The sequence below is a fragment of the Biomphalaria glabrata genome, chromosome 16 (assembly GCF_947242115.1).
Source record: "Biomphalaria glabrata chromosome 16, xgBioGlab47.1, whole genome shotgun sequence".
Taxonomy (NCBI): Eukaryota; Metazoa; Mollusca; class Gastropoda; family Planorbidae; genus Biomphalaria; species Biomphalaria glabrata.
Window position 1 is genome coordinate 23,389,240 of NC_074726.1, and position 19,790 is coordinate 23,409,029.

Genomic DNA, 19,790 nt, shown 5'->3' on the forward strand with positions numbered 1-19,790 from the left:
GCCAAAGCAAGGCGAAGGTCTCCTCTAGTGGCTACATCCAGTCTATTTCTTTTCTTTTTCATTAAGTTTGTTACCACTAAATCTAGGTTAACCATGTATGTTGATGGAAAAGCTAAAACATAATTCCATTTTCGACCACAGTTTTGGAATTTTACTGAAACTTTTAAATGCAGTCACGTCTCTGTTGTGCCTCCAGGGGCGTAGCTTTCTGTAGCTAGTAATTTTCCATCGTTTGGGGCCAGGAGTGGCTTGGCCTCTTTGGGGGCCTCTGCATTTTTTTTGTAATATTTAATTCAATAAATTAAAATAACACTCATTTGGGCTTCCCTCCCCCCTCCTTTATATTTTTTATTTATTTTAGAAGCGAACCGTAATTTCTTCATAGAGCATTGTTATGTGAATTACATAGACATCGATGTCCTTAAGCAGTAATTCATTTGTCAACAAACAAGTTATGTGAGATTGTAAAACTCTTTAAAATAGATTTAATATCTCGATAATAGAAAAAATGATATAATCAATGAAAGTACAATTCTTTCCTAGCAGTCGGAGGTTCGTTTCATTCATTTGTGTTAGATGCCTACCATGTAACACATTTTTAGCCTGCTTTTAGTCATCGCCAACTGTTGAATCTTTCTGTTTCCCCCCAAAAAAAATTCAATCAAAATTGTATCTAAGAGCTTAACAAAACGAGCAATAACAAGCCCCTTTCGAAATCCAGCGAACTTTAGTTTACAACAAGAGTCTTTTTCATCATTTGTTTCACAAAACTGTTGAAAGATTAGATTATTTTCGGCACAAGGATTGTATTTTATTTACAATTTTATCATTAGATTCAAATAGAAATGAAATAGCGTGCTAAACTTTTCTTGTGTATCATAACTTACAAGGTGAATTGATCTGTTCTTTATTCTGTATTACTTATGAAGCCATTGTAGCCTCCAACCACTGATGGTTCCCTATATGTCCTCATAAGCTACATGACTAGACAATTTTGAAATAATATTTCATCACTAACAATTAAAAAGTATTTTTTGTGTAACATGTTTTGAAAATTTTAATTTTAGTTTTAATCAATTTTCAAATAATATGAAACTTTTTGTTAAAAGCTATGCATTCTTTAAAGAGGCCAATAAAATATAGCCTGCTTTGCCGTTTGATTGTTTTTATACTTGTTTTAATAGTAGATTTTTTAAATTGTTCATGAATATTCTTAAATTATTTTTGGATATTGCTATATGTTCGCTATATGTTTGCTATACGCCGACCAGTGGCGTAACTAAGGGGGTGGGGTGGGGAGAATTTTAAAATCCCCCCGGGCCCCCACCTAGGGGGGGCCCCAAATGGGTGTCCGAAATACATAAATTAATATATTTGATTGACAAATAGTGTCAACGGGTGTCTTTTTTTTTCAACATTTATAGATGAAATTTATCACAAAGACTAAACCTAGATCTAGGTCTATCAGTACGTTGACTTTGTTGACATTTTAAAAATATTTTTCCCACAGAGATCAAAGTTTTTTTTAAAGTTAGTTTAACATTTTAAACTTTGTTGCCACGAATAAAACTGCTTGATATACAGCGAATTCCAGTTATCTTGTTACCTTTACTAATAATAGATCTAAATGGCGAGTATTGTGTGGCTACACTACTTAACCTTGAACCAAAATTTACAGAATCGAGTATAACAGATCTAAAAGTTATTCTTAATAATGCTAAAATAGTCCATTATTCGGGTTTGGCGTCTTTAATTTCAGAATTAAACTTCACACTCGAGTTATTACCCCTCTATTTATCTTTCATGCTCAATTCAATGGAAACTCCCTTTTTTATTTCCATCTAATCCTTTTGCTTTCGCACAAAACATAAACAACAAACAATGACGTAATATCATATAATATTAGCACATCCTTCCTTCTGAAGTTATTATCACACCCTTCCTTTTAAAGTTCTTAAGAGTGATATCTAGCATTTGCGGGGCCCTATGCGAAACGGATCGCGCGGGGCCTAGTCTGGGTAGGGAAAAGCATAATGTCAAAATTATTTTTTTTGAATTTGAAAATAGGCCTACTTTCGTCTTTACAATAAATTTTTATCAAATGAAAGCTCGCAATGCCACTTTTTATTTATAGGCACCCCAAAATGTCGATTTCGTCTATTCTTCAGGAGATCAGAATAAATCCAAAAAAAGTTCAGGACTATATCGCATATTTTGCCTTTTCATGAGATTTCCTGGAGGTCCTGGAAAATCAGGAGATCGCGAAAACCATGTTAATTTATTTACGTTATAATGGTTTAATTTAATACTTAGAATTAGCGCGGGGCCTATGAAAGCGCGGGTCCCACTGCGACCGCATAGGCTGCAGGGGCCTAAGGCGGCCCTGTCTACTAGGAACTTTAACAATTCGTCCATTTCTGGTTGTCTTGACTGTCACAATAAGTTCTCTAGACATTGGTCTATAACTGTCTGTTTCGTTTGTTCCAATAGTTTGCAGTTCATTGTCTTCATCGGTATCATAGTACCCAGAGATGTCTTCATCGAAACTCTTATTCAAAAAGCGTTGATTTCTTCTGTATGTTTTTCCATCGTTTGTCTTTATGATTTAAGATCTGGTTGCTGAATGTTTTTTTATGACAACTGCTTTCTGGCATGTTTGACCTAGACGAACTCTCCGACAGAATAATCTTTAGGTAGTCTAGCTTTTGCATCGTATTTCACTTTGCTTTTCATCTGTCGTTCGTTGAGTAATGTCTCTGCATTTTGAGCTACCGATGGTTTCAATAGTTTGGGATCAGTTGGAATGATTCCCTGAGTCTTCTACTCGTCAGCAGATGTGATGGTGAACACGGCAGTCTACTTATCGGAGTATTTCTATACTCGAGCATAACGAGATATGGATCTTTCCCACTTTTGTATGCTCTGAATCCTTTTGCTTTCGCACGAAACATAAACAACCAACAATGACTTAATACCATATAATATTAGCACAGAATCTTCTTCATGCAGTGGAAAATTAAGAATTTTTTGCCTATCTTGAATTCTGGTCAAAGCTCCTGCGCCCAATTAATATAGTTCAGAAGAAACTATAAAAGTCTGGACTGCATATACGGGAAGCTGCTAAAGAAATTAGTACCCTTTCATGCTTTCTGCAAAATGATGAGAAACTGACAAAACCCAATCCATCGAAAAAGCAAAAGAAGATAGTGAATACTATGGATTCCCTGTAATCAAAATAACCAGAAGAAAGAAAAGACTTGATGGGAAGTTGAGTTCTAATGTAGGACTGTCAACAGAACTGCAATTCAAACGTGTTGCGACAGAAGTGCTGGACAGATTTCATATGGAGATGAAGGGCAGATTCCAAAGGCTGGAAAGAAAATGGATACCTTTGGGTTTCTTCTTGAACCAAGACACCTGTTAGATGAAGACACGCTTATGACAAACTGTGCTACTTTCCTGTTTGTATGATGAAATAAATGGAAACTCGCTTTTTCAAGGATGTCATTGATGCACGAGCACTTTTCATCAACAAACTAGTAATACAATCACCAATAGACATATTTAGGAAAAAGGCTTCATATGGTAATTACGTGTGCTCAAACTTTGCAACCTCCTCCTAATACCGCTAACTCAGGCCACTTCCATTACGTCATGTGAGAGATCATTCTCAAAGCTCAAGTTCATCAAAAACTATCTCAGGAGCACAATGACGCAAGAAAAGCTTATCCAGGCTTTAATGTCAGTGAAGTCACAATTACTAGAAAGTATCGATGTAGTTGATGTTATAGATTTGTTTGCTGCAAATAATGAACGACGTGAAGCGATATCAATTGAGATTTGTCACTTGTGCATTATTTAAACTAATAACCAACGGCAATATTCATTAAAAGAGTCTTCATGATTATTTTTTTGTTAAGTTAACTGATATACTGAACCAATTTGATTTTGGGCTTATATATATTTGAATACATTATCTCATGTCATATGTCGAATGTCAAAATGCAAGAGGCCCCCAAAGAGGTCAATCCCCCCGGGCCCCCAAATCCCTAGTTACGCCCCTGACGCCGAATTGGTTTCATAATCTTAATTCAAAGTAGAATAAACTTTTTAATCTAATGGCCATTCACTTAAACTCTTTATTGCAATTAATGACATACCAGAGAGTTTTCGTAACAACACTTAATCTTTTTTTTTTTTAAATCTTTTTTGTTTAAAAAAAAAAGGTTAAATTATTCTATTTGAATGTTAGCTTTAACTTTTTTAAAATAAACATTTACATATTAATAGATAAAATAAACTACAATCTAAGGCGTATTACCTAGTTTGTTTATCAAATCTTAAACGTTTATGCGCGCAAGATCTAAGGACACTAGATAGCCTCCGATTTCAGCAAAAGAGAAGAATTTAGAAATAGAAAATGTGATTCCCGAACTCAATTTCTAACGCTGTTTCTGTTCTTAAATTAGAAGCAAACTAACTATAATTTGTCTCTATTTTGTTTGCCAGCTTTAATTTTAAAGAATTTTTTAAAAAGTTTTGTTTCAGTACACCATTAGTTTCTTCTTTCCCTCTTTATACCCAGCGCCCCCTTACCACCAACTTTTGTGCCCAGCGCCCCCCCCTACCACCCCTTTGGCTCCCAGCGCCCCCCCCCCCAAAAAAAAATATCGAAAACGCCCCCCAGGGGATAGCCCGCCCCCCCCCCCCCCCCCCCCCCCCCCCGTTGAAGACCACTGATCTAAATGAAGACAATGTTGAGCATAGTCTTCCACACGTTTGTTTGCTCGAATGATGAACCAGTGCGAAAAGTGGCTTTATCTGAGAAATCGGAATTTAACTCTTTCTCTCCTAGCTGACGATACCAACGTAGATTCCACCACAGTGTGGTAGATAATTACGGAGAGAAAGAGTTAAGAAAACTTAAATAAATCTCCAGCGGACAACGGCTTTGTTGGCACGAGATGCGGGAAAATAATGCAGATCGCAACTGGGTCTGCATAGACATGTGAATTACTGCACGCATTCTTTAATCTTCGGAATCGAAGACATCGCCATTAGGCTATGACAAGTCTATGATAGTTAGCTTTTGATTTGTTGACATGTTTCATATAAAAAATTGTAAGTCTAGTTTATTTAGTCCATTTGTAAATGGTGTTTTTTTTTGTTCACCTTTATAAGACTATGTCCACCATTTTGTCTTCCCTTGGGTGAACATGTGTCTGGTAAATTGGAAGCCGTTTGATGCCAGGTGTTCTAAGCCATTGGAGGCAAGGTAAAACCTTGTTCAAGCTTTTAATCGGTTATTTTTTTTTGGGGGGGGGGGAGAGAGGAACCTTCTATTACAGTTCTCAGGGGATTCCAATTCCTGTGGCCGGACGTGGCGCCTAGGTGGAAACGTCTGTTAGTGGAGGCAGGCAAACAAGTCTCGAACCTGGCCCCTATATGGGTTAACTCGGTGAGCTTTATTTTTAGTCCTCGCCGAGGTGGGGATGAAAGAGAGGCATGATGACCTGGTCCAGAAAGTCCGCCATGCTGCTCCACTAAGGCGCCGTAATCATAATTAAACCGAGATCCAGGTCTGAATACTGACTTGCGACGTTGTAACCTGTAGTCATTGGAAACGAGAGCTCGTTTCGACGTCACAGGTCTGTAGCCTACGACGTGGTAACGAGCTATTGGTCTCCATTGCCCACAGGTTGCGAAGTCGCAGATCAGTGTTAAAGCCTTCTAAAACGATTAGTGTCAATTAAACCAAAAGCTAGAGTGACGGCCTATACCATACGTTTGTGGCGGTCAAAGGATGAATGGTATGCGCTTCTGTCTCTTGTCCGATGGTCCCTAGTTCAAATTCTGCCAGTGGCCATCCCCTACCTTACAGCAAGAAGTTTGAACTATAAGAACTTAATACATCTTCATTTCTGAAGGATCACCAGAAATGTGTATAACCTTAACACTGTAAATCGAGAAAATAGGCCCACATAACTAGCATGTAATCTTTATTTCTTTCTCGGTATGCTAGGAAAAAAGTTATTTAAGAACTCGTCGTTTCTAAGTGTCATTCGAAAATGGAATGGTTCACCTTATAAAGCCGTAAAAACAATATTAATGATCTATACTGTTACGACTTTGGAGTAGACTAAAGAACGTTAACTCACCAATTGTCAGGTCACCGATATCCTTCTGATTGCAGAAGCACAATCCAATATGAACAGCCAATACCCCAAGTAAAAGAGATAATTTCACAGTTCTCCTAATAGAATGTACATATCCCTAGTCACAAAAACCGATTCAAGAAAGACAATCCTCCGTCGAAAAATCAGCGATCATAACTCCAGTTACTTCACACGTCAACACACTCGCTCAGGTCAGTTTCACCTCCAAGCATAAACAAAATTAAAAAAGTTCTCACGTGGAAAAAATGGTCAGTCCGGGGGGGGGGGGGGGGCAAGTTAACAACAATACATTATAACTTGTAACTTATAACACTTACTTAATTACTTACTTATAAATAGGAATTTAGGCTATAAAATGTTTACGATGGAAAATTGAATCTCGATAACTACGTACATAAGTTTAGCATGAACTGTACGTGCGGCGCATCACACAGAGAATTTAGATGCCAAGAGAACTACCAACAAAGCATGTGTACTTCTGCCATCATCATCGACATTGGCATAGACAAAGGTCAATCCATCCAGGCTAAATCTGAGCTGGCAAAGAGGAAGACATCTTCAACTTAAACTTGAAGAGACCTATCTCCTGGACGTGAGACTGTTAGCTCAGGATGACCTCGGCGCATTGGATTTCATTTTGCAACGTTGCTGCAAGTGAACCTGCAGTTCCTTTAGAAGAGTCTGTCGGGAGGGCCTGCTGAAAGAACGTGTCCGAGCAACGGCTGTGTTGAAGAAGACAGTGCTCGACAATATCTCTTTGTGAGTCGAAGGGCCACGTCATCGTCTCAAGAACAGCCTGGTCAACTGGAGAAAGAGAAAGCGGCACCGGAGGAAAACATTGCGGATGGCTTCGTTGGAAACACGCTCCCTGCCGCCTGTGGCTCCCACCGATCGACCTTAGCCTGAACTGTCAAACCTCCTCTGCACTGTTTCTTTTCGGGACGAAAAGCGCTAAGAAGGGGGCAATGTTATAACCTTGCCATGCACACCGTCATCCAAGATAGTGCAGAAGGTGCGCACCATTGGATTCTATAGACTGTTGACATTAGGAAGGAAGAGAACGAGTTGGCCCAAGTCTAGAGCTCATGAAGATGCTGTCTTCAAGCCAGACGTTGGTTTATGCATGTGTGATGTCCTTATGTAAATAAATATCGTTGCCTCCTTCAGTCATTACAATATTTTATTTTATTAATGCAGTTCATATTATCTCTATAATCTATAGCGATTTAATATAGAAAGGAAAGAGCGGGCAAGCACATTTTTAAAAAGTTTATTTGCTAAGCTATTAGCAGGCACAAGTAATCGAAAACTCCTTAAAATAACAAAAGAAAAGGCTGTGTTTTGTAACCTAGACCTTGTTTTTTTAGTAAATGAAATGAGCTTTTGTCTGGTATTGATTCAAAATCAACGTCTAAAATTGATATTGTTTTAGTATTAAGGTGTAAAAAATATAACGAATAAATTAAAAATAAAAATAGTAAAAAAATTCAGAAACATTTGTTTTTTTTTTCTTCAAAGACCAAGATTGTGAGAGAGGCTGGGTTTATTAACAAAGATTTCTGGGTTTTTACTAAAAACTGTAAATAGATACAGTGTTATAACCTCTGTGTTGTGCCAGTGACTGCTTTAAATGCCGCAGGGCTTGTGTGTATGAACACTTCACGTAAATAAAGTTTGTGAATGATAAAAGTATAACTGAGCTCTGCAATTCAGTAATTGGATAATTACATTCGTTTGGAATAAATAGCAGCCATGCTGCACGGCAAGGTACGGATTTGGGCTTTCGTCTGCCTGCATATTTTTCTAATTGTGCCCAACTTATTAGGAGAAAAAGGTAGGTTGAATTAACTTGAATCTTGATTATATAAACTTGATACTGACATTACTGATCATACTTTGAAACTTTCAACTTTACTCATTACTGTATTAGTATTAATATAATTAGTGTTGTAGAGTCTAGTGATACTGATAGATCTACTGTTGTTCTATAGAGTAGACTATAAATAAAAATAATAATAGTTATACTAGTTATAGATCTAGATCTAGATTAGATAGTGAATCTAGATCTAGATAGTATTCTAGATGTAGACTCTAAATCTAGACATCTCTAGATTCTAGACTCTAGTTATATTTAATATTATTTTATTAGATCTATTATATACTATAGACTCTCTCTAGAGATTATATTTATAATATTTAAATTATTTACATTGAATAATTATTGTGACCATTTAGTGGCATTATTTAGTTAATCTAGACAGAGATTTCCTAATCTAGACCTATGACACTGTGACTATAAATAAATAACAGTAGATCTAATAATATTAATAATCTTTATTATTGATGAGGAAACTTCTTTTACTTTTATAATTGTGCATTACACAAAACAAGAGATTGTTAGAGCAAACAATCTGTACCATAGACGATAACATATACACAATTTTGAAATTCTGAAAATATATCAATTAATCATAAATATGTATTCATACCCAGGCCATTTTATAGAGTCTTCTTGTACAATAAATTATTATATAATAGATAAAGATCTAGATCTAAATTAGATATATTTATATATTTATACTAGTCTAGATTATATTTATATGTATATGTACAACATTTAAATGAGTATCTCTATAGAGTATAGATCTACATCCAAATTGCTGTTTCTAGATCTAAATTTGCAATGGAGTCCAAAGTCATCAGCAGGGCTGGTATTAACATGTATGGTTAATTAAATGATGTCACTCCTGACTTGTGGGCCCTTCACAAAATAAATGCATAAAGTTTTCCTGTGAAATTTTATTAAACATGGTGGCTGAGCTGTAAAGTGCATTGCTTTCAAACTGGGGTCCCAGGTTTGAATCCTGATGTAGACTGGGATTTTTAATTTTAGGATCTTTGATTGCCTCTGAGTCCACCCAGTTCTAATAGGTACCTGACATTAGTTGGGGAAGAGTAAAGGCAGTTGGTCGTTGTGCTGACCACATGACTTTTACATCATCTGTCCTATTAGATTCTATTCTTTTCTTTAAAAAAAAAAGACCTACTTATAAAACACTACCTGGTATCATCTTATGCACTCTGCTACCTTCAGTGCTAGTAATGAAACTATTGATGGAAGCTTCATTAAAAAAAATCATTTAATAAGGTCTTGTTTGATTTTTGTCTGTACAGCTAATGGGTCCTTGCAGCAAGGGACTCAGCAGTATTAGCTCCTTGGAATAATCTTTTTCTAGCTCATTTCTGCTTTTATGGGTGACAAAATCAATATAGTGAAAAAAAAAAAGTTGTGATATTTATATCCCTTTAGCCTTCACATTGCACTCTCTAAATCTGACAATAAGAGCTGTAAAAATTTAATCAAAGTCATAATATAATCTAGATTTGACTTTATTAAATTGTTTAAAAACTCAAAACTGTTTCAAGACCAATAATAATAATGTTTATGCTTATAGTTATATGCACTATCTAGATATATTCATTATAAAATAGAACTTTTATGGCTTAGAATGTTACATCTAAATATATTCACATTTATATTATATATATAATAATTCTGATCAATTTTACTCTCTAAAATGAAAAGTCTGGACTAGAAATTCATGTTTACATAAGGCAACTACAATACATACATTTTCTTACAAATGCCAATAAAATTTAGAGATAGTTAATCTCTTAAAACACCACTCTAATAGAAATTACATTTTTTAGAATTGACAATAATACTTAACTATCCAAACTCTCATTGTTTTTAATCACTTGTTTCTGATGTCTCAATGATGTGGGTAGCTAAAAATTCATTTTGTTTACATATAATTATTATAATGATGTCTGAGTAATCAGTAGTATAAAATGCTCTGTCTCATGGACCTACTTTGTACAATTATTATTGTGGTGTGTATATATCAAATAGATTTTTGTTTTTAAACAGCAAACTCCATACTTCCAGAATTAAGTTTTTTATGAAAAGAAAAGAAAGTGAGACAAAGACTTAGAGAAAGCTTTCTCTAATTTATGGCTTGCCAGAGATATTATACAAGCTTATAAACATTAATATGCATTGTTTCTTCTTGTTGAGGTGTAATAGGGGTTATAAGAAAGCACATTTTATAAAACAAACATAAACATGCTCTTTAAATAAATAAAAAATTAAATTGTTTACACATTGAATTTATTTAAATAAATGGCATATATTATAAAGGATTCTACCATCTTTTGAGGTCTGTTAAACACCAGTGAATAACATTGACCAGCTATAGCTCGAAGCCATAGTTATATTTCATTCTAATATTTTTAGTTAGCTAATTAAAATAGCAAGTAAAATATTGCCTAGACATTGTAAACAGGTAAAAGAATAACACTCGGGACAACCTCCCTCCACCCCATTCCTCACTGTACTATGCTGCCCTATATAAGGAGAGAGGAAATGTTGACCTATAAAATGTCCTCCTTTATATCCAGTGGTGGAAACCTCCTGGTGCAGTACATTCGTCACCTGAAACCAGCAGTATATATATATATATATATATATATATATATATATATTATATAAACTTACATTCTGTCTGTGTGTGTGCGCATCACTGTGCTTATGTGTATGTGTATGTGGCATGCGTGTAAAGCCAGCGCCTACCCCCAACTTAAGACCTCGTAATGGCTAGAGAGTAAGTCACTAGCGTTCTTACTTGCTATTCTCTATGCTTCCTTCGAGCTGGGTTTTTATTTGAAGATAATTACCCCCCAGTCATTTCTTGGCAACATGTCCACTGTCGCATTCTTTATCTTTCTTTCTTATCTTTATCTGATCTCTTTTTTATCTTTCATTCAATTCACATACGCCATTTGTATATAGAGTATGTATAAGAGCCTTCACTTGCCGAGAATAGGGCCAGTTAATACACAACATTCTTAAAGGTTTTGCGTTCTGCTATTCATGTGAATGAAGTGTACCGTGTCGTTCTGTTTTTTTTTTTTAATTGTATAGTTCACATTTACATTCCAGCCTTACATAAGCGATCTTCACTCTGTTATCAAGCTTTTTTTTTTCTTTCTTTCCATTAATAACCATTTTGGCGTTTTATTAAAGCGCTTGGCTTCCGACATAGGGTCTCAGATTTGAATCCCTGTCAAGGCCGTGACGCCCCCGAGTCCACTCGTCGGAAATTTTTAGCCGTTGTGCTGACCATTGTAATTAATAATTGAATGACTGTGGTATTGGATTGGAAATATCTCCTTCGTCAAGCGACAAATTGACGATGCCTTGAACTTGTTGGCTGGCTCTCTATCAGGCAGGGCGTTGTGTGGTCAGCACACATAGCAAAAGCAATAACGTTCCATACTTTTTGAGCCTCTTCAGCTGAACAGACCATTCGGGTGCATGGTTTGATTCATTTAGGTTTAGTCCTAAAGCGAAAAACTCTTTCCCCTCACCAACCGTATACATATTACAGAGCTGGGCATAGATCGTTTATACTTAGTACTTAAGTAATGCGTTTATACAAGCTAAAATGCTATGTCTCATTAAGTCTTATGTTGAAATGAATATTACAGTATATTGCTGATAGTGTGGTCGTTTGACTGAGTCACTAAGACGTGTGCTATTCTGTTGTTTGTCCTTTTTAGACCGAATGCTAATATTTTTTCAGAGAAAGGTGCTCGATTTTTTATTGTTCAAACCAAATATTGAAAGCAGTTTAAGATCAAAGAGTCTCAATCTGGGTTTCAAAGCACATTTTCCAATATCACCTCGGTTCTGGATTAAGAAAAAAATAAGATATGGAATTTCAAACGAAGTATATATCCAATATGTTGATTGTAAGTGTGCGAGAGATAAAATGGGGGGGGGGACTAAATAAAAACGCTGATATAATTTCATGAACTTAAATTAATCTTCCTGTAGTAATTGTATTCTGTCGTCACTATTCACTGCTGTTTATATAAAAGTATCTTATACCAAGATTTTTTATAACTGTGATGCCTTTCAATTGTCGGAATATAAAACATTTATGGGCTTATGTTTGCCAAGTCCTTCTGGAGATTTGATTTCAATAATAACTCTTTGCGCTTCTAGAAACATTACAAATTATGCGCTGCAAAAAAAAAATAAAAAAATAAAGACCTTTAGACATTGTGTCACTGATTGAGAGCTCAGGCGCTGCAAAAGTAAAAACAATGGCCCCCAATTGGACACGTCTGCCCGTGCTGAATTTTAATTTGTATCCCTTCTTTATGCTACTTCCCTTCTTAAGAAAACATTTTCAAAGAGCGCCCTGGAATATTGACCAGCCCACGCTTTGCTCCTTTCTTCTTTTCATTAGCTCGCCCTTCCTCAATGGAAGGGGTGAGGGTGGCGAATCGGGCTGCACCCAAGAGTTATGGTGGAATACAAATTCATTGATTTGGACAAAGTCATACCAAGGAAAACAATAGAGCTCAACTTCTGGCATGTAACGCCGTGGTACGTTCATTATCTTTTCTTATCCATGGACAAAAATGTTCCCGTTTTGTCGTGTTTTTTCTCTTCTTCATTACCACTGCATCAGACGAACTCGTCCTTCCTGCAGATCTTTCTCGTCATGCTCAATGATATTCAATGCGGAACTTAACGAACGCCTCTAACTTGCACGGCTGCCCACTTAAATACCAAATAGAATTACATCTTGTCTCTTTTCGATAATAAACAATAATAGATATAGCATTGTCATATACACAATTTCTGTGTTTCCTAAGGCACGGTGCGTACTAGTGTACTTTTCGTTGTTTATTATAAGAAATGTTATGCTATGAATCATATTATATTAGCTATCTTATTACCAGAGTCTAAAATAACTATGCATTTCTTTGGGAAAAGGGGGGGGGTAAAACTGAACACATTTAAAGATCAACATTTTCCCATCTGGAATGAGAATGTTGTATTCCAGACATAGGTGAATTTAAATTAATAACTCTTGATACAGGAAAAATGACTGGAAGTAATTGACATATTATTGCTTGTACTTCGATCTTATGTTTCATCATCATTCCTTTGGGTTCCTCATGGAACATAGGGCCTCGACAAAAAACACGCCACTCTCCACGGTCTCTTGCTAGTTTTTTTGATGGTGTCCCAGTTCTTCCCGGTCCTCTCGGCTTCTTCTAGTACACTGCGTCGCCATGTTCTCTTCTATGGCCAACTGTAAACGAGCATAACGACCAACCGCCTTTACTTTCGATCTGATGTTTAAAGTACTCGAATTTTTTTTGTTTTGTTTTGAAAGGAAAATACAATTTTTCTCTCTTTTAGTCATTTCATTTGGATGGCTGTCTGGTCGTGCGGTTTGCACGCTGGACTGTCGTTTGGATTTATCGATGGTCCCGGGTTCAAACCCTGCCCGCTCCCATCCCCCGTCGTCCTGCGGGAGGTTTGGACTAGTAAGTAAACAATCTTCAACTCTGAAGGAACATCCGAAACATCTAAAACAAACAACAAACAAACATTTGCTTTTTTTTTTGGGGGGGGGGGGATAAGATACAAGTGACGATGTTTAGCTTGGTTTGAGGTTAGAAGTGGGAGACCGTCTTCTTCACTTGTGGTAGTGTTTCATCCCGTACATACACCCGTTTCTTCACCGTCTTTCTTCCGCCTTTTGCCGTGTACTGTCATGGTTGTCATTACTACCTTTCCAGATAGTTTTATTCTAATGTGCCCTTACATTATTTTATTGGTATTGCTCCAGGGGCGGACTGGCTATATGGGCATTAGGGCAAATGCCCTGTGGAGAGGTAAAAATAGGCCGATAGGGGCCTCATGAATGCCAGTATAGAATTGTTAAAGGTTTATAATATTTCTTGTAAAAGGGGCCCACCGAGCGTCGTGTTTAAAAAAAAATCTTTTACAGACTCTACAGTGTAATACTAATTTAATCTAACAGATTTTGCAAAATAATATAATAGCCTTTATCCGTAGGCAGTTGCTACTAGTAGGCTTCATCCCTTTAGGACCTACACACTAAGTGATTAAAAAGCAACATAATACCCTAATTTCTTCATTGTATGCATGCGTTCAGTTATCGATACATTATCAAACTTAACTTTAATGATTTTGAAGACCAGTAGATCTAGAATTGTATGTCCATGATATTATATACAATTTGCTGTCCGGATGGTATTGAAATGCCCGTAACACCCAGCCCGTCTCTGTATTGCACCAGTAATCATCCATGGATTCAATAGTTATGGCCCAGTCTCGCTTGCAGAACACCAACCACATGTGGAGCTAGAGAAATACTTCCCACACGAACACCGGAGTGAAATTGTATCTAGTTTAAAATAATGACACCTGTACTGGTGCTGTTTTTACAAAACTAGAGTGTATGCACATTTATCCAGGCCTTAGTACACTAATAGTACCCACAAATGTACACGGCGTCGTTTCAATGTACCACCCTTTATATATTTAGCTCATATAGCCCTATGTAGATCACATAGTTTTTTTTTTTTTTTAAAGAGTGAGGTTAACGAATTACACACACATCACTCACACACACACAGGCACACGTGTTCGTTCTTATGTCTGACATACACACAAACACCTGTGTTGTATCCTATTTGGGCTCCCAGGCTATTTAAGCGCTGTACGTTTGTAACACTGCTGGCTCTGACAGTTTTTTTTTTGCTAAAAAAAAAAAAAGGGGGGGGGTAAGGAGTTTGGAGTGATTGGAAAGAAGTTTCTTCTCGCAGACTTTCATAGTTCACACGTTGATTGTCTCCTCGTCAATCTGGCCGTGTGCACGCTATGCCCTGCCCTCTTCCTCGAGCTTTCAACCTCTTGTCTTTGCCACTGTTTTAAGTCTTGATCTTCAAAGAGGAGGAGTTCTCTTGCGTGGTGTTGTAATTACCAAGAAAAAAAAAACAACATAAAACAAGAATGAATTGTCCTTCTATTATATAAGTTCATATTATGCAGGAATGAAAAAAAAATGTAGATATTGCTCAGGTCAAGGCAACTGGGACAGACAATTGCCACCCTTAACCTTCCCTTCTCCTAGTGCAGCGGTTCTCAACCTTTTGAGCTCGGCGACCCCTTTTTACAATCCCCCACTCTGCCGCGACCCCCCCCCCCCCACACACATACATCAATAGAAGAGTAGACAATACCATTCCATATTTTCGATGGTCTTAGGCGACCCCTGGCAAATGGTCAATCGACCCCCAAGGGGCTCGCGACCCACAGGTTGAGAACCCCTGTCCTAGTGTGTTCCACAATCTCCCGGTCCTCCTCTTCCCATAGTTTCAAGTACGTTCAATTTGTCACAATGGGCTCTTAAATCATTTTCTGTACGGCGTGTGTGGTTACATTGTTCTATCTTGACTGTTGCCGCGTCCTTTTAGCTGAAAGTCACTGAAATGTTTTTACATGTGTAAGGTTTCGATGCGAGATACTTTTAAATGTATGACACTAATTGGGTAAAGCAAATATAGTATGAGCAATTTTTTTTTAAATTCAATATTGCGAAACAATCATTTTCATGGTAAAATAACGCTTCTTATGGCTCGTTTGGGTATAGATCATTTTTTCACATAGCTGAAGTAGGCTACACATTGGTTTTCAGGTTTTCACCCTTTAGAGCCCGCCGATACCTTACAATAAGAAATTAGAGATTGTCGATGTTTTTTAAAAAAGTGCTTTGTTCATTTATCATTTAGCATGTTTTGACCTCGCCTGTACTTTATGACTCGTGTCTTGTTTTCACAGGAGCTCCCTATGGTTGAAGTCATTGTCTACGCGCTGGCTCACGGAGCACTTTGAGCTTCTGAGTCGACTCACGTATTCCTCCACGTGCACTGTTCTGTTGATACGCATTGACCCCTGTCTGATCTACTGGCTGATTTCCCCCCCCCCCCCCCCTTTACCCACACCTACATCAGGTTTTGTTTTTTTTTGGGCCGGGGTCCTCTTCCACGTAAATGTGTGCTGAATCAAGTCTCAATGTTTTATGTAAAACTCATCTTATAAAATACATACATTACTTCAAAACAGAAGATGATTACGCGTCATGGATGTTAACCAATGACTTAAATTTTGCCAAGTCACTGGTTTTTCATGGCTGGCTCAGGCAACCCCTTTACATGCTCTAATAGCACTAGGGAAGGAGGAGTATTTGTACAATTTGTCCAAGCATATGGGACGAGAAATGTGCCTTTATCTTTGTGTCTTTCTGAGTATTTTATTAAATTTTGTCTCTTGTGTTAGCACAAAACACACACTAAATACTGGAGGGGAAAACATTACACAAGCATGGTCAGAGGACGACGATAAGCGTTTTCATCTCGAGATCTTCCTCAACAACATAACCTGTTATTGTGATTCAAGATAGTGCTTGAGTGGTGTTTTGTTTTCAACGGACAGTCTAGCTGTAGTATTTCCCTTGGGATTGGGGCTAAAATATTTACTTGGTTTACTAAGTCTTGACCCTTGTCGGGATAAAGATAAAAAAAGGTACAGTAAAACGCTAATCCATGTGGACAGCTAAGAAATAGAGATGCATTAAGATGTCCTAAACATTTCAAGGTCAGGTAATGAATCAACACCCCCCTCTCCCCGCTCACACCTCTCCCTTCCAAACTTTCCATCAAGATAAAGAAAATATTTTTCAAACAATGGAGCCCAACAATGTCGAAACAATTGTATTCATTTGAATTCATCACGTCCTGTGTAGTCTATCTGATCCTTGGCGGAGACTGGGTGAAGTGCATACGATAAAGGTCCTTTTGCGGCCTTTGTGTCGTCTCATTGACGGGATTCTTTGGGCCTACTTTGGTCAGAGCTGCTATCTTTTTATGTACTTTCGCCTCCTCCCTCCCTCCCTTAGGTTGCATTTTTAACAATACAAAGCAATCAGCAGTACTGCATCTTGTTTTCATTATTATTAGGTGTCACCTCTTTGAGCATATTTTTATATGCAACCCAAAAAGACGGGCTAAAGTCTCCATTTTTAAAAAGTTTTTTTTTTACAAAGCTTATATCAACTCGCTCTGTCAGTCTGTCTGTCTGTGTTCACGTTATTTCTCCCACATCCGTTCTCGGATCAAGTTGATCATTTCGCACATTTATATATAGGCATAGATAAGACATGAATCAATAAAAACAAAAGTAACCAATTAAGCAATTAATTACTGGTTAGTAATTCCCTTGTTTAATACCAGCAAGGGAAATTAATACTTCAGTATTCAAATATATATGGCTAAATTTGTTAGGTTTGGTCCCCTTAAATAATTGTTAACGCTTCCCCCCCCCCCCCCACACACACACACACATACTGTATTCTCCGAACAAGTTGAAATCAATTGTAGCTAAAAAAAAACACGAATCGATCAATTAAAATACTCAAATAGTCAATTAATTATTGGTATTTAATTATTTTGTTTGATATCGAATAAGGGAAATAACTGTACATTATTGATATAGTTTAAGGGCGGAGTTCTTCACCTTTAGATATATTTAGGATCTTTATATTTTGCTTGTTGTTGGACTGCTATAGTACTCAACATTGAAACAAGAACGTCCTTTAGGTCCTGTAGCTGATGCTACCACGTTTAAAAAACAGGCGCCCCCCCCCCTCCTGAAGTAGGTATGAACCATCTTGTTGAATAATATAATAATGCGTTTAAATGGATGGCAGCGGGCAGACTTTACACTTTTTCTAGAATGACATACTTTAAATCTTTTTCGAGCCATATTATTATTATACCCTTTGGGGATTTTGTCAGCGGGACTGCACCCAAGAGTGGTATAGAAATGTCCCCATAAACATGCGAATACAAACTAGATCTTATATGGCATGTATTCTTCAAACAATATTTAGTTGGGAATTGAAAGCCCATGTCCGTGTGGCTAAGGGCCTGGCAGCATTCCATTTGAAACCACAGGTCCTATGAATATTACAAATGAGTTGGTTCTGTCTACATTAACATACTTGCTTGAAGGTGTTCACCTTCATTTAGATATAGTCTAATCAATGTCTAGTAGTGCTCAGCCCAGACACAAAAATATATAATATATGTATTTCTTGAAGGTTCATTGACCGACATGTTTTGAGATGTGCAGATCTAGACATTAATGTAAATATTCTTTAAAGTGCTCAGACATAAGATAGTCATGGTATACAGCTCGGCTGAATCGGAACAACTGTATTGAATGCTTGTAAAAAATGCAGTATCTCCTCTTTGTTATCCTTCCATTCAGTCAAAGATGACTAGATCTACATCGGAAGACAAAGAGTCTTTTTTACAATCAAAGACTACTATATCTACATCTAAAGGCAAAGAGTCTATATTCAGTCAAAGATGACTAGATCTACATCGGAAGGCAAAGAGTCTTTTTTACAATCAAAGACTACTATATCTACATCTAAAGGCAAAGAGTCTATATTCAGTCAAAGATGACTAGATTACATCGGAAGGCAAAGAGTCTTTTTTCAGTCAAAGACTACTATATCTACATCTAAAGGCAAAGAGTCTTTATTCAGTCAAAGATGACTAGATCTACATCTAAAGGCCAAAAGTCTATTTTCAGTCAAAGACTACTATATGTACATCTAAAGTCAAATAGTCTATTTTCAGTCAAAGATGACTAGATCTACATCTAAAGGCAAAGAGTCTATAGTCAGTCTAAGATTACTAGATCTACAACTAAAAGCCAACATTCTCTATTCAGTCAAAGATTACTAGATCTATATCTAAAGCCAAGAGCTATACTACAATCCTGATGTACGTCGCCGTGAAGTAGGCTGCAATTATTACGATAAAGTCGTTAGTTATTAAGTTCTTTCCGGTATGAAACGTTTAAGGAAGGAAATGTTTCTATGAGAACTCTTTCACTACAAGAAAAAAAAGGGGGGGGGGATTTTTAAACACGGCCTCGTATGGAAGTTGACCATAGCCTTTTTTTTTTTTTACCACCCCCCCTTCCCCCAGTGTTTTGGTTTTGAACAATGAACTCCACAATTACTCCCTATCCTCACTTTTTCCACTGCTTCTCACTTTTAATGTTAGGAGAAATAATTGACCGGGTACGAAAATTAAACGGACCGGCAGCCGAAATGAAGATGGCTACCCAAAAATAAAAAAAAAAGAAGAGAAAAACGAGAAGAGAGAACGCCCTAGCAATTCCAATTAAGTTTTCTGTGCACCTCTTGGTATTTTGACAAATTACGTCCGCGCGCCCAGTGTTCGCCCCCCATCAAGTCCCCGGCTCCCCCGAGAGCTGCCACTCAACTTCTTCGTTGGGGGTGGGAGGACGCTTCCGAGCCGCTCCGTGCTCGTGAATTATTAAAAAGCACCGCCGGTCGTAAATAATAACTGGATATTTAATAAAGGCCGACGGTGCTGATAATTACATTAATACCGCGCTCCTCTCTCCGAGAAAGGAAACAACTGCAGCGTCTTTTGAGTTGGGTCTCAGCAACAACAAATTTGTCGCCTTGTCATTTTTCACGAGGTTGTTGGTGCGCGTGGACCTTGTCTGACACTTACACTACTCGCGTCAAGATCGTATCTATGGGCTAGGATTGGAATTCATTACTTATAGATTATGAATGCATAGCAGCCTTGTTTGAGTAATGTTTCCCGAGACGG

At 37.2% G+C, this 19,790-nt stretch overlaps 1 protein-coding gene across 6 annotated transcripts in view; it reads left to right on the plus strand.

Annotated features, from left to right (window-relative positions):
• Positions 1–7,769: 7,769 nt before the first annotated feature.
• The window catches only part of LOC106069995 (low-density lipoprotein receptor-related protein 1-like), a 187,034-nt gene continuing 175,013 nt past the window's right edge, over positions 7,770–19,790 (plus strand). For all 6 annotated transcript variants that reach the window (XM_056014156.1, XM_056014161.1, XM_056014157.1 and 3 more), the window contains exon 1: positions 7,770–8,010. In XM_056014156.1, the coding sequence (XP_055870131.1) occupies positions 7,929–8,010 (82 nt within the window). In that variant the 5' untranslated portion in view covers positions 7,770–7,928. The remainder of the gene's footprint in view (positions 8,011–19,790) is intronic.